The following is a 13,768-nucleotide window of genomic DNA, read 5'->3' on the forward strand; positions in this document are numbered from 1 at the left end:
CTGCCCAGGGGGGTTGTGGAGTCTCCTTCTCTGCAGCCATTCAAACCCGCCTGGACACCTTCCTGTGGAACCTCAGCTGGGTGTTCCTGCTCCGTGGGGGGATTGCACTGGATGAGCTTTCCAGGTCCCTTCCAATCCCTGACATTCTGGGATTCTGTGATTCTGTATGTTGAACAGAGGACGTGCCCCCCAGCAATAACGGGATCCCCGCTGCCATGCCCAGAGCAGGGTGATCCTGGCCAACAAGGTCCTGCCCGCTTCCCCTGCTACAGCGTGAGGAACCTTCCCCAAAAATGCACCTCATTCTAACCAGTGCAGGTGTTGTTATCAGACCTTGACGGCTTTCCCTGTACCGGCAGTGGCTTTGGTGGGCGACCAGCAAGAGCAAGTCCTGCTGAAAACATCTTGCTGCTCAGTTCTGTAGCAGTGCGGGACGTCTGTGCGTTGTTATTGTCTTCTGGTGCCTGAGCCGTTTTTCCTGTGCATCATGCCAAGGAAGCGAGATAAGAGGAGACAGTGAACACACCTTATTGCCGGCGCAGGAAGAAAGCGCTGAACCCTTGCTGCTGTTCCTCGCTGCTGTTCAAACCCTCCCTCCCACCTGGCTTTTGACAGAATATTGACGAGAAACCGCGAGCCCATTTCTGCGTAGCCTTAAGGGCAGCTGTTTACAGAGCAGTGGTGTTACACAGGTTTACTGTGTCGTATGTCTGTGTAACACTGGATTTGGACCTTGTATTTAGCTGCCAGAAGTGACTGTGATGAAGTGGGAGAGATAAACTGATAGATTGTGTGCCAGAAAGATGTTGGGAATCAATCAGATAAACAGGGCAGAGAAGTAGCTTGCTGGTTTCTAGTGATAATAAACCAGTGTCTGCTCTTCCTGGAATTTTTAAATGTAATTGCTGTAGTAATAATCTCAGAAAATAAGCAAATAGAAAAATAATCATGGCAGGTTTTTAATTATGCTTTAATTGCTCTTTTTTTATTGTAATATGATATATGCCTTGAAGGAGAGGAAAGTTGTGGGCAGGTATAAATATTATTTCTGTTGCTTGAGTGTCTCTTACTTGAAAATAAAACATTCTGAGCGGAGGCAGTAACTTGGCTGGTGGGTGCAATGTCGTCGTGTGGAACGCAGCCTGTGCCCCTCGGTTTTGGAGGGTTTATTTCTGTTCTTTGTGTTAATATGTTGCCTGATACCCAAGGCACAGTGTGTACAATGTACAGTGAGTGGTGATAAACGTGTAGCACCGCTCAAGTATCCAGAAAGGCTGTTCACGATATTGTTTGATTGCAGGAAGCAAACAGGACAAAACCCAACCCTCCGGACATGAAAAGAAATGGAAAAGTCTGCTTGAGCATTCCTGCTCCAGCTATAAAAGTGGCTTTGCTGTGCTGTTCCTCGGGGCGAGCGTTACTGCCCAGCCAGGCTGGGCTTTGCCTGGGGAGGTGTTTCGGTCCCCCCCAGAGTGTGGGGCAGAGCTGTGGGGCAGAGCTCTGCACATCTGCCTGCACAACATCTGCCGTGGGAGTCGTGCACACACCAGCCTGTGAACGTTTTGTCCTTCCAAGGCCCACGGAACAGCACCGGCCTCTGAAATTCAAGTTCTTTGGGAACTTGGCAGCTGATTTCTTCACTCTTCTGAGAAACCTGTGGGCCCGTTTGCATTAACATGTCTTTACTGTGCTTTTAACTGGGATTGTTTTCTTTCTTCTAGCTCCTTCGAGAATTTATAGAACGTAAAACCACCTCGTTGGACCCCAATGACCAGGTCGCAATGGGCAGGTAAGCGGGAAGTTCTCTGGACCATGGTTCCTGCAGCCCAGCTCTGTGCTCCAGCCAGGAGTGCAGCACTGCAGTGCTTGTGGGATTCCAGTCTAGGGCGTTGTAGAAGGTGAAATTTTGCATGACTGGAGAGAACACCTGAGCTCCAGTTCATCATTTAGGGGAGCAAACCTGTTGGGAGATCAATTAAAGCACTTGTGTGTGTGCTCTCTCCCTGCTGTAAGATCCTGCACAGTTAAAACAGTAGCACGGAATGTTTCCTGCACGCAGCAGTAAGATAGCATTCCATGCAGGGAAGCTCTTATTTCTTTGTTTAATTCTACAGTTAGAAAATAAAGAATCTTCCAAACACCACTGAATGAACAGTGTGCGTTTAAATAGCCATGGGCTATCATTTCCAAAAGCATAAAAGCAGAGAAAGGCTGAAAACGCTGGAGTGGGGCGCCCCACCGAAAAAGTGCTGGGGGGTTTGTGTATGGGGAGGAAATGCATGAGGAGATTTTGTGATGGTGAAATAACTTTTATCCCTGTAAAATATTACCCAAATTTTAGTGCAATGTGCCACATTTATTTTGTGTATGTCTGGAATATTATGGAAAGCTATTCACTATAATTTAACATGATATAGACAAAATTACATTGAAGTGGTGATTACATTGTGCATTTATCTGACTTTACAATAAAATAGATTACAGTAATTAAGATTATATTAAGATTGCAGTAATTGGATTTTGGTAGATTTTTTTCCCTGATGTCGAGTTTTGTTGTATAAATCAGGTAAGATGACGCTCGTTTGTGTAAAAAAAGTATTTATAACTAGTAGAAGTTTTCCCTTGCTGAAAACTTCCTTGACTTGATGAAGTTGTGTTTGAGGAGTTGAGCTAAACAGTCGTGGATCACACAGCACTTTCTGACTCTTTATTGCTTCTCTTTTGTAGTTTTGTGTAATAATAGTGGGAGCACTATATAGGGCTTCTTCCTGGATTTGCCAGGTTTAAATCTGAGGTGGTGGGGAGAAATACTTGCTTATAGTTTTCAATATACTTTGCAAAACAGAGGGAGGAAATCAATTCAGAGCAGCTACTGCATCATGGCAATTCTGTTCGTGAAGTCAGCAGAACCCAGCTCACTCAAAGAGTCGGGTTAGGATGTGGCAGCCCATCTATTCTGTTACGCGCTTTCTATATGCAAAACAGAAGTCATTCTAGTAATCGAGGCTGAAACAAAGAAAGCAGTACCTCTAAAGACTTTTTTTACAGATTTTAGCGTTTATATTTTGTAAAGATTGTATTTTTAGTTTTAAACATTCTTAAAAATGTTCCATAATGAAGCAAGAATGAAAAATGGAGCCAAGCCTGTGGCCTCCAGGGGTTTCCCTGCAGGTAGAACGTTCTCCATGACCAGCGCCTGTCCCGTTGGGCCCAGCGGGTCCGGGCTGCGTGTCTGGTGTGGCTGAGATAGGGAGAAACACCCGTCGTTCAATGCCGTGTGGGTGGAGAGGAGCAGGGCCACGGGCACCTGAGGTTTCCTGCTGGTTTTCCTGACATTCTGGTCTCCTCCTGTGTCCATGTAACGGGTGGAAGGGCTGGGAAGGGCCCCAGACCCCGGCGCACCTGATGCTCCTGTTCCTAAAGGCTCTAAAAGTCGTGTAACTGTTGTTGTGCGTTCCTCAGGCAGTGGTTGGCCATCCAGAAGCTGCGAAGCAAAATCAAGAAGAAAGTGGACAGGAAAGCCAGTAAAGGAAGGAGAATCCGGTGAGTGACGGCTTCTGCAAGAAGTTCTGGTTTTGCCAAATAAAGTCTGGCTGCACTGAGGTGGCTCCGGGGCGCATCGAGGGGCTTATTGGTGCCTTTTAGGGCAAGATGCCTTGTTCTGGGGCATCCCCTGGGGAATCTTAGTGTTCTTTGGGCCTGGGATAAGGGCTTGGTTGGATGCAGCCTGTGAGCATTGCCCTGATCAGTCTTGGCAAGAGTGTTCATTGGCCTCAGAAAACACCAGCGAGAGGTGTTCAGATGTCTCTAAGCAATTTGGGGGCATAATTTCCTGTGAAAGCCAAGAAACGCCTCTTGTGCAATATATATTTAGCCGACTCAAACACGGATAGCAGCTCTGGGGGAAGATGTGCAGAAGCACCTCAGCGAGGTAGGTGTCTATTTCCCACTGACTGTCAACTGGAATTTGGTGTCTAATCTCTCTTTATTTTGGTAAGTCCCATGGCAGCTCGCTTTAGCTTCAAAGCGTTTCACACCCTGACTCCTGGATCACTAATTTGGGTTGATCGCTCCTGTTGGTGGAAAAACCATTGACAGGGTAGGGTGGAAAGGGAAACAGTCGCAGAGGACAGGCTGGGTTTTTTTCCCCTTTGCAGAGCAGATCTATCAGTCTCCCTGAGTTTAGCACGGCTGTGTGATTTGTGGAGGAGGAGGTGTTTGTGGCAGGGACGCATGCTGGAGAGCTGTGCTGCTCCCTGAAAAATCTGCAACATTAACCATCCTTTTGTGAGTAAACTATAAATCCTGAGTTTAGATGGCATCTGGTAGAAAGTCAGTGGAGTCAGTCTGGGTCAGGCCTGGCATAGCAATTTTTAAGATAGATGTCATAAGATAATTTATTAAAAGAGGGAAGAGCTACTTTGTTGGCCTGAAAAGCCTATAATTATTGACTATCAATATTCTTTTCTGTCAGCATCACACATAATTGGATATATTCATGATTCAGTCAAAACTACTGACAGCATCACACAACTGAGTCAAACTCGTAAACCTCCAGGAATAATGGGCGAGCCTCATGGTGTGAATCTGCGCCTCAGCATTCCTGGGAGATCAGCTGTCTCGCCAAGTCCATCGCCTCTTAGATCTTAGGTGCCTTTTTATTTTCTTCTTTAAATAAAAGTTGCACTGACCCTGCAGGGAGAATATCAATACAAGAAAAAAGTGGCATTGTCTGTGGTGAGGATTAACATGCAGATAAGCTCCAGCATTTTTTCAGAATGGCCCGGTAAAGCACGGATGGATGTTTTTAATAGTTGGTTGTTCCACTGGGAGACTCGGTGTCACCCCAAGCAGGTCACTTACCCTCTGTTCTTTTTTTCCTTCTCTAAAATGGGGGAGCAGTGCTTAGATTTCTTTTCCTGAAGGACATTGAGATCCTGGAGAGCAAAGTATTTAACACTAAGTTTCATCTGTCTCCATGATTCTTCCTTTTTAGCAATCTGTTAGCAAACCTTCTATGTTACAGCATGTTCAGATGATATGTGCTGGTTTATTGTAAGGCCTGAGGATCTTCAGGTGCCTTCCAAAGCTGTCAGTCTGCCACTTGACATGAGTACGTGTCCCGTTCATAGACAGGGAAATGGGGGCACTAAGAGGGGAAGGGAGCTCAGCCAAAAGCTCCACAGTTGAACTTAAGGAAGCTGCTTCCTAGAACTATCTGTCCCTGCCTTTTTTTGAGGCAGATCTGGAGGAGCGAGATGTGCACGAACATATTGTTCATGTCAGTGGTGCCTGGTCCTGTGCTTCTGCAGGGATGCCTTTCCCTGAATGAAATTAAATATTTCATACCTGCTAGACTGGGGTTTTTAAAGTCCTGATTTAACACCTATGTGGGGCAGAGAAGCCCTTGTGTGTGTGCTGTGCCTGAAGAGCCATTCTGAAACAGTCTTGTGAGCTAAAAATCCCCTGGAGGGAACGTTCCTGCATAAGCAAACACAGGGGAGAGCAGAGGTGACAGAGTGGAAAGGTGATTCTGGGCAAACCTTGTGAATCCTTTTGTCTGCTATTTGTCAAGCTCTGAAAATAGCAGCAGCTGGGATAAAACATGTGAGGCGTGGGCAGGCAGCGTGTGCACAAAAAGCCGCAGGTTTGGAATCCCCTGCCCTCGGACACCAGGGTTTAAAGCCAGCTTTCCATTCTGAGCTTTCTCTTAAGTTTTATGTCAGGTCCTTGAATAGAAGCCACAAAATCTACTGCAAGTCCATAGCCCCGTTTGGAAAGCGGGAGGGGGATCCCATAGCTGGAGCTTGCAGCAGGATTTTGGCGGAGGCAGATGCAGCACTGCATCCCCTTGGATATGCGCCATCCCTTCTTTGCACACATCTCCCTGTCTCCTTTGCTTGTTTTTACACGCTCTACTTGTAATTTATTCAGGTTAAGACTTTCCAACTGCGGGTATGGCCAGCGGAGGGGGATTTTGGAATCCTTTAGGGCTCTAGGTACACAGAGCAAGGAAAAAGGGACAGCAGATGGATGCGCGAGCAGGGCTGGTGCTCTGATGCTCCTGCTGCCGGCAGCAGGCTCGATGGGCACGGAGCCCGGGAGGTGATTGAGACACCAGCTGAGTTCTCGTTTCTGTCTCTGACTTCAAGGGTTGTCTGTCTGGGGGTCTGATTAGGTACTCGCACACAATTAGTGGATGCTGCGTGTCCTCTTTCTCGCCATGATAGAAAAGGATTTGCTTGCTATTCAGTTCATTGTATCATCTGATTATTCTCCTGTCCATGTTATAAGAAAGGAGGAGGAGGGAGGGGAGGGGGAATTGCCAGCTACAACTGGTGACTCATTAGCTATCAGCCACTAGGAAAGGCAGTGCTTTGCATTTCAGGGACTGCTCTGTCTCTAGTCAAGCAGCATTTCCTTTTCATTAATAGTTACTAATGTGCTGCCTGCTTATTTCCTGCACTCTTCAGGTACCATGTCCATAGCAAGCTGGTGAGCTTCATGGCATCTATTGACCACTGTACAATGAATGATGATGCCAGGTGAGTAACAGATTAATTATGTTTCTCAAATGGCTTCATGACAGCGTGATATTGACCTGCTCTTCAGTCTGTCGCCCCCTCCATTTCTTCTTATCAGTTAACCATTTGTCACTGGCACCATAGCCTGGGTGTCTTGGTCACATCTGTCCCGGCAGCCTGGCTGAGCTTCCACTCTGGAATTACTGTGACCCCAAACAAGAAATTTTCATAAATCTGGGCACCTGAATTTTGGTTCCTGCTTTAAAACTCCTCTGATTTTGAAATTCTCTAGTTTTATGGAATTATTTTGGAAGTACACAACTAAGTTATCTGGCGTCTTCAGGTATAATGGAAACATACAAAGAACTTGTCTTTTAGCAGGAGTGGCAACTGTCTTAAATTCTCTTTATTATAGCATGCATTTTCTTAGATCAGTTAGTTGAGATTTCACTCAAGACCTAAATGTTGTTTGTGTTTAGGTCTATTTAAAGAGTGAAGAATTTTATTGAAGACTATAATGTTTTAATATGCTAATTAGTAAAGAAAATATCAATGAAGTTTTGTGTATGGTTATTAGATAGTTTTTCTACACATGCACACGTATTTCTTAAGTATTACATTCTTAAACTAAATCTCAAAATGCCGAGCTCTTTGTGGGAAGGCAGTGGAATAATTTTTCCCGTGAATGGATGTAGAAGGCTTGAGCAACATCTTTCCCCTGGGTTGTGGAACATGTTTGTGCTTTGTGAGAGAGAGAGAGGTCATTTGTCTGTTTGTGAAATGGAAACCAAATACCTGCTGTTCTACTGTTGCCTCTTGGGCTATTGCGCAGACTTTTGGGTGAGAGCTCTGCGCTAAGCCGGCACTAAGGCGCTCGGTGTCCATTCTGAGACCTGTGCTGCTTCATCATGTGTCTTTCCTAGTAGAGTGGTACCATCCTGTAGAAACGCTTCTGGGCCGTACTGCTCGTTCCTCACATCTTTCTGTCTGAGGACGATTAACAGGTGGTACGTGTGTGTTTATACCATATTCATTAATAATATGGATGACTCTCATATTTCCCCACCTCAGCATTACGTCCAGTTGACTGGTTGCTACTTATGCTTTGAGAATGGCGGATGAGGTTGGGGTGTGTGTCATATTGCCCTGTCCTACAGGCTGCGCTCCAGCCCCAGATGAACACGCTCAGCTTGTGTGGGCTGGGCGTGAGGGGGAGGAAGGTGAAAAACAACAGTGAGACCGATCCTAATAATCTGGGAGTTATCATACTATGTTTGCCATCCCCAGAGGTGACATTGCTTCCTCCTTCGCAGTCCACTGCACTCACTTGTGTTCCAAAAATCACCCAGAAAATGCATCCTGTATGCCAAAATCCTCAACGCAAACGTGAAGGGATGGGAACAGCTGCGCCAGTGGAGTCGTTCTGCACAACAGCCTTCTTGGGCTTCACTTCATCTGGCTGCCGTCCCCATCGCCCCAGTCCCTGCTGGCCTGTCGGGAGGCGCCGGGGCCCACCAGGACTCTGCCCTGGAAGCTGTCCCAGGCGCTGGGAGGCTGTCGACGGTGCGCTGTGCCGACGTACTTATCATTGCGGTAGGGACAGAGCGTTTGACGTTTGGTTTACTGAAAACGTCCCCTGGGGGTTTTCTCCGCATTCGGTGGGTTATTGCATCGCTTGCATGTTTTACGGATTCTTTGGTGGCAGCAGCTGCTGCTGCTTATCGTCTGACTGCGGGAACTTATTTCTTACATTAAGTTTATTAGTCGCTTTGGAGGCTCACCATACTTTCTGTTAATGGCCTTTTAGTCACTTATCTCCTGGTGTTGCTTCAGCCGTCTAGAGTGAGACCGACGGCTGTTTGCACACCAGCAGCTGTGCCCGAGGGCCATGTCCTGTGGGCAGCTGCGTCCCCTCCCGCCAGGACCCAGCTTTGGCATTGTTTAGTCCTAATGTTGAGCTTAAATTTCCCTCTGCTATAATTTAGGCCTGTTATTTCTTGTCCTGTTCAATGTGGGCTTTAGGAACAGATTCTTTTTCCCTCTTTGCGGCAGCCCTCCCACATTCTTGCTCCGCACACTGAAAACCTGGGTGTTATTTAGCTTCGCTTCCTTCCTTTCCTCCCTCGTTTACACCATTTGTGTTTGCATCCGGACATGAAACATATTCAGAATATTGGAGCCTGAAAATTAGGCCTCTCTGGGTGTTTTGGTTCAGCACTCCCAAAATGAAGATATCTGCTGCTATCAGTCATCTTTTTGAAAATCACAGCCACTCTCTAGAGGTCACTTCACATCCCTGCTTGAAATGCCCCTGCACTTGCCATGGGCAATAATACCTCTCTGGCAGCACAAGCACCGGACAAGGCAAGAAGAATTCAACATCTGTTTTAAACTGCAGGTGAATTAAAAAGAAGGGACCAGGCCTGTACGCATGAGAGGGAAGCAGTAATGATAACCGCTTTCCTTTCTGACAGAAGAAGGTAATTTTATTGTTTGCAGGTGTGAATTACTAGATTGAAAATGCAAGTATACACTTCACAGTGGTGTGATTGTGCTCTGAGCCATTTTTTTTTTCTGGTCAGGCACTTAAAAGGCATGACCCCAAAATAAATACATATCTGAACAACAGGGCTCTCTGGTTTAAGTGTCAGTGAGCTGTATATGAAAAAGGGTTGTAGAAACGGAGCTGGCGGAACATTCCCCATAAGTTCTGGTAGCGACAGTGGCCGGGAGATACCTGGAAAATGCCAGTAAATAAATGTGCCTATGGAGATGTGGATGGGCAGAAGCTGGGGGGGTATTTAATTATCTAGTGCAACCTAGGAATACATTCAGGGCCTGATTCTCCTGTGTGTTTAAGCTATTTTACACTACTCTGGCTGTGCAGAGAGACCTTAAAATAGTGCAAGGAACTGCTGGCGCTCACCTGAAGGTCCCTGGGTGGTGTGGGACACCCAGGACTCGTGGGGACCTGGCACGTCAGGTTCATCACTTGCTGCTGCTGACTGGGGAAACAAAGAACAGAAACACACGTGAGGAGAAGCAGCCCGAGCGCTGCCCAGGGGAGGGATGAACAGTCACCCCGGGATTGTTTTACAGCCTGAATTTGAGAAAAGAAGCGTACAAGTAGGGTAACTGCCTTTGTCAACATCACTGCCACCTTCTTCTTATTCTTGCTGCTGGTTGGAATAATAGCGTTCGTGTAGGCAATTAATCTTCCACTTGCCAGTTTTTCATGCACCCTACGCATGGGCATGGCTGTTTAACCTTGTGCTCACATATATTATGTTGTAATGTGTGGGACACTGGTGGCCTCGGAGCCTCCTCGGTTTTAACCCCTCTTTGGTAGTTTTTTTTTAAAACATGCACTGGAAAGTGATTTTTATGGTTATCTTGGGGTATATGTTTATAGACTTACATACATTTATTGTACTCTTGGGCCAAGGTTTTTCTAATCAGGCCAAGGTCATTGCTATGTGAATGGGCCTGGCCTAAGACAAGGAGCCTGAAGGCAAAAGCTCGAACATAGGTGAACTGTGGTGGTTGTCCAGAGTTTGGGCAGGAATTACCCAGGGCTAGAACAGGGTTGGTCACCCTCTGCTTGTGATTTCACCTGGGTTTGAGGGTGACACCGCATGGGGCCCAGTTCTTCCCTTGAAAGGCTCTTTTCCGCCAGCCCGGTTGCGGCAGGGTCAGGTAAGGCCCGTGTTCCTGGGAAGAGCGGTGTGTGGATTTAGGGGTTTTATATCTCTCTGTCAGCTTTGATATATAGATCTTCAGATCTCTGCACTGTACTTGTGTGCGTGGAACAGAGACTAAACACAGACACCTTCAAAAAAAGGATAATATCAAGTTACTGCTGAGTTGGATGAACATCATTATCTCTCCTCCGGAGGACGGTGACTTGCAGGAGGGACGTTCTTTAAGGAAAGAGACGTTAGGTCTGAACACCTTTATCTCCCAGGACGACTCAGGTTATTCTGACAGGTAAAACAAGATTGTGCAAATATGCAACAGTGATCTAATCAGCTGGAACAACAGCAATATTTTAACTGGCGCTACCTTTTAACAGCATCATTAAGGGCTCTCATTACTCTTTTATTAGAGGCTCACTCTGTTTCTTATCAGATTACAGAATGAACATAACTTATGGCACTGATTTGATCTCTTGTTAAAGAGGATTACAGCTTTGCATTAACTTGGATTGACACGGTTTATAATTTGCTGTTGATACACATGCTGGCGGTGTCGCAGGTTTGACCCCCTCCCCGCAGCTCGGCTGAGGAAAGGACACCCATACATCATCATTAAAGATGGCACCGGCGCAGGAACGGGAGGCACAAGGAGGCTTTTCTGCAGTAGAGTCAGGCAGGACAAAAGGGACGTGTTCTCCAGTGCAAGCTGGGATTCTAACCGGGGATTTCTGGGTGGACGTGGGAGAGAATATATCGGCTTTTACATAGGTTGCTTTTTACCTTGGCAAATGGTTCTTCTTTATGGAGGAGCACTTCGCTCCTTTCTGAGCCAAATTAGAGGGAAGAAGACGGCAGTAACGGGATTGCGTCAAACGACGCGGTTCCACCCGCACCGCAGTGTTTGTCACCGAACTGGTTGCTGCTGACGGTTTAGCCCGATAACCTGTTCACCTGCGGTGGCAGTGACTTTATTGTCACATCCCTGATTGTAGGAACCTCTCCAGTCCCGTTGGGCTCGGGTCGCGCGTGGCGGAGGAGCATCCAGCCCACGTGTGTTTGTGCACGAGCAAACCGGCGCCTGCGGGGAAGCGGAGTTAAGGCCCAGATTATCCAGCCCGCAGCGAGGTTTGGATTAGCGCGTTCCCCTTGGATTCAGCCGGGAGTTTGCGTATTTTCCCAACCAGCGTTCTCACTGTTGCACTCGGTGCCGTTGCTCTGTCGCACTGTGTCTTGCTGCAAGCAGACAGGGGTACGTAGTAGGAAATCCTGGTATTAAAAGATTAATTTACTTATATGACATAAGAGTTTAATATTAAAAAAGTTGGTGAGATAGCAGCCTTTAACTCACTTTGTACTTGGGGTATTAAAACACCACGAGACTGGATTAATGAAGGAATTTGGGCTCTGCAGCTGTCAGTCCAGTACGTTCACCATGACAGACGGCCCTGAAAGGAAGCAAAGCCCGTATTTCTGGAAGAACCGAACCAGTGCCTTCTGTGCTGTGTAGCACAAACCTCAGTGATCCTGTCAGCGTGAGAAAATGTATATAGTTTCTATAGACACCGCCTGGAAGAGAGGGTGTCCCGCTTCATTTTGGGAAGCAGAGGCAGTGGTGCTGGGCTGGCCAAAACTGGTGTTCCTGGCCCAGGGCTGCGGGCGCAGGACGAACAGCCAGCCTGGGCAGTACGGAGGGGACCCTCTCCTGTCCCTCCAGGCAGATGTGGGACCTGTGGGGAGGGGACGGTGCTCAGCATGGGGGAACCATAGACCTGAACCCAGAAAACCCTGTGAAAATAAACCCGCTTGGCTTGGCTGGTGGTCCCGAGGCACCGCGGCTTTGGTGTCATTTTGTTCAGTGCATTTTGTCCCCGTCACCTGTGACTCACCTTAGCAATCAGCTCCCGTGGGTGCAGCTGAGTGTCCCGTACCGCTCCTAACCACAGTCGCTAGAAGGGCTGCTGCTTGAACAAGGAGTTTTTTGTGTGTTTTGAAGCTGGCAGGAGTGAAGTGGTGTGTACGTGACCCCGGTTAACGCCAATGGGCTGAAATCATCGTGTCCCAACATTTGATGTTTGACATCCCTGGTACGAAGACAGACGCCTCTGTTATGGAAATTTCCTTTTTAAAGGGGAAAAAAAAATAACCTGTTAAGAGCTGCACGATGATTTGTCATCCTTCCTATGTGAGACAATTTGTCTTCTCCTGCATCAAATCTGTTATAAAACAGGCAAGCTGTGAAAGAGGGAAATCATCCTAGGAATATGGGATGTTAAGGTACACAAAGAACGGCCCTTCCGCGTGCACGGCTCCTGCACACGCGGCCTCACAGCGGCTGCTCTGCTCAAACACCCCTCCAAAAACAGACACTGAAAGAGCAACGTTTTATGGATTTCATGGGGAAATGAAGCTGCTGGAAAGCGTGGCAGCAGAGCAGCTTTCTGAACCTCCCTCTGCTTTGCTACTTCTCCTGCCACTTGTCCGCATCTTCTGTGCTTTGTGCTGTAAAAGCTCCTATGAAAACGTGAATGCTATTGGGACCAAAATGAGGATGAGAGAGGTGCCAGCTCTGCTCCTGTTAATGGTCCTGAGCTCAGGGCTGGTGACCGGGCTGTGTGCTGCTGTAAGGGGGAAATGTGCAGAACTGGTGACAGATGGCACCTGGGTCTGCTTAAATTTGGGGGGCGGTACCCCAACAGCAGCCCTTCCATCCCCCTGCTTCCAACGTCCAGAGTCCCTTTGTTTAGGGCAAGAACCAGCTTTCTGAAATACGTATAAATCTTGCGCCTGGTCTCATGAGACAAACCAGAGGTCACACGTCACCTTCCATAATTTAAAGCCGTGGGGCTAAAAGCATTTGCACAGACTTGAAGGACCCGATCCTGACCCGCCGGAGCGAGAGGGAATTGCGGCAGACCTTTCTGAATCTCCTTCGAGCGCGGGGCGCGGTGATGGGAGCCGTCTGGCTGCGGAATTTATAGCCGGCGTTGTGCGCTTCGGTTTTGGGCCGTGGTGGGGAAGCGAGTGAGAGAGTGCCATCTCGTGGGGCTGCCGCTGGCCGGGAGCACGCACCGCATCGCATCCACACTGTATCCACACCGCATCGCATCCACACTGCACCACACTGTATCCACACCGCATCGCATCCACACCGCACCACACTGTATCCACACCGCATCGCATCCACACCGCACCGCACTGTATCCACACCGCACTGTATCCGCATCGCATCGCATCCACACCGCACCGCACTGTATCCGCATCGCATCCCCACCGCACCGCACTGTATCCACATCGCATCCACACCGCACCGCACCACACTGTATCCACACTGCATCGCATCCCCACCGCACTGTATCCACATCGCATCCACACCGCACTGTATCCACATCGCATCGCATCCACACCGCACTGTATCCACATCGCATCGCATCCACACCGCACTATACCCACATCGCATCGCATCCACACCGCACCGCACTGTATCCACATCGCATCCACACCGCACCGCACTGTATCCACACCGCACTGTATCCGCATCGCATCCACACC

General features: G+C 48.0%; 1 protein-coding gene across 1 annotated transcript in view; it reads left to right on the forward strand.

Annotated features, from left to right (window-relative positions):
* Positions 1-13,768, forward strand: part of AATF (apoptosis antagonizing transcription factor) — a 43,663-nt gene that overhangs the window by 23,507 nt on the left and 6,388 nt on the right. The window contains exons 9-11 of the mRNA XM_065852876.2: positions 1,722-1,789; positions 3,463-3,543; positions 6,474-6,545. Coding sequence (XP_065708948.1) covers positions 1,722-1,789; positions 3,463-3,543; positions 6,474-6,545 — 221 coding nt within the window. The remainder of the gene's footprint in view (positions 1-1,721; positions 1,790-3,462; positions 3,544-6,473; positions 6,546-13,768) is intronic.

This window comes from Patagioenas fasciata, chromosome 19 (genome assembly GCF_037038585.1).
Source record: "Patagioenas fasciata isolate bPatFas1 chromosome 19, bPatFas1.hap1, whole genome shotgun sequence".
Classification (NCBI taxonomy): Eukaryota; Metazoa; Chordata; class Aves; order Columbiformes; family Columbidae; genus Patagioenas; species Patagioenas fasciata.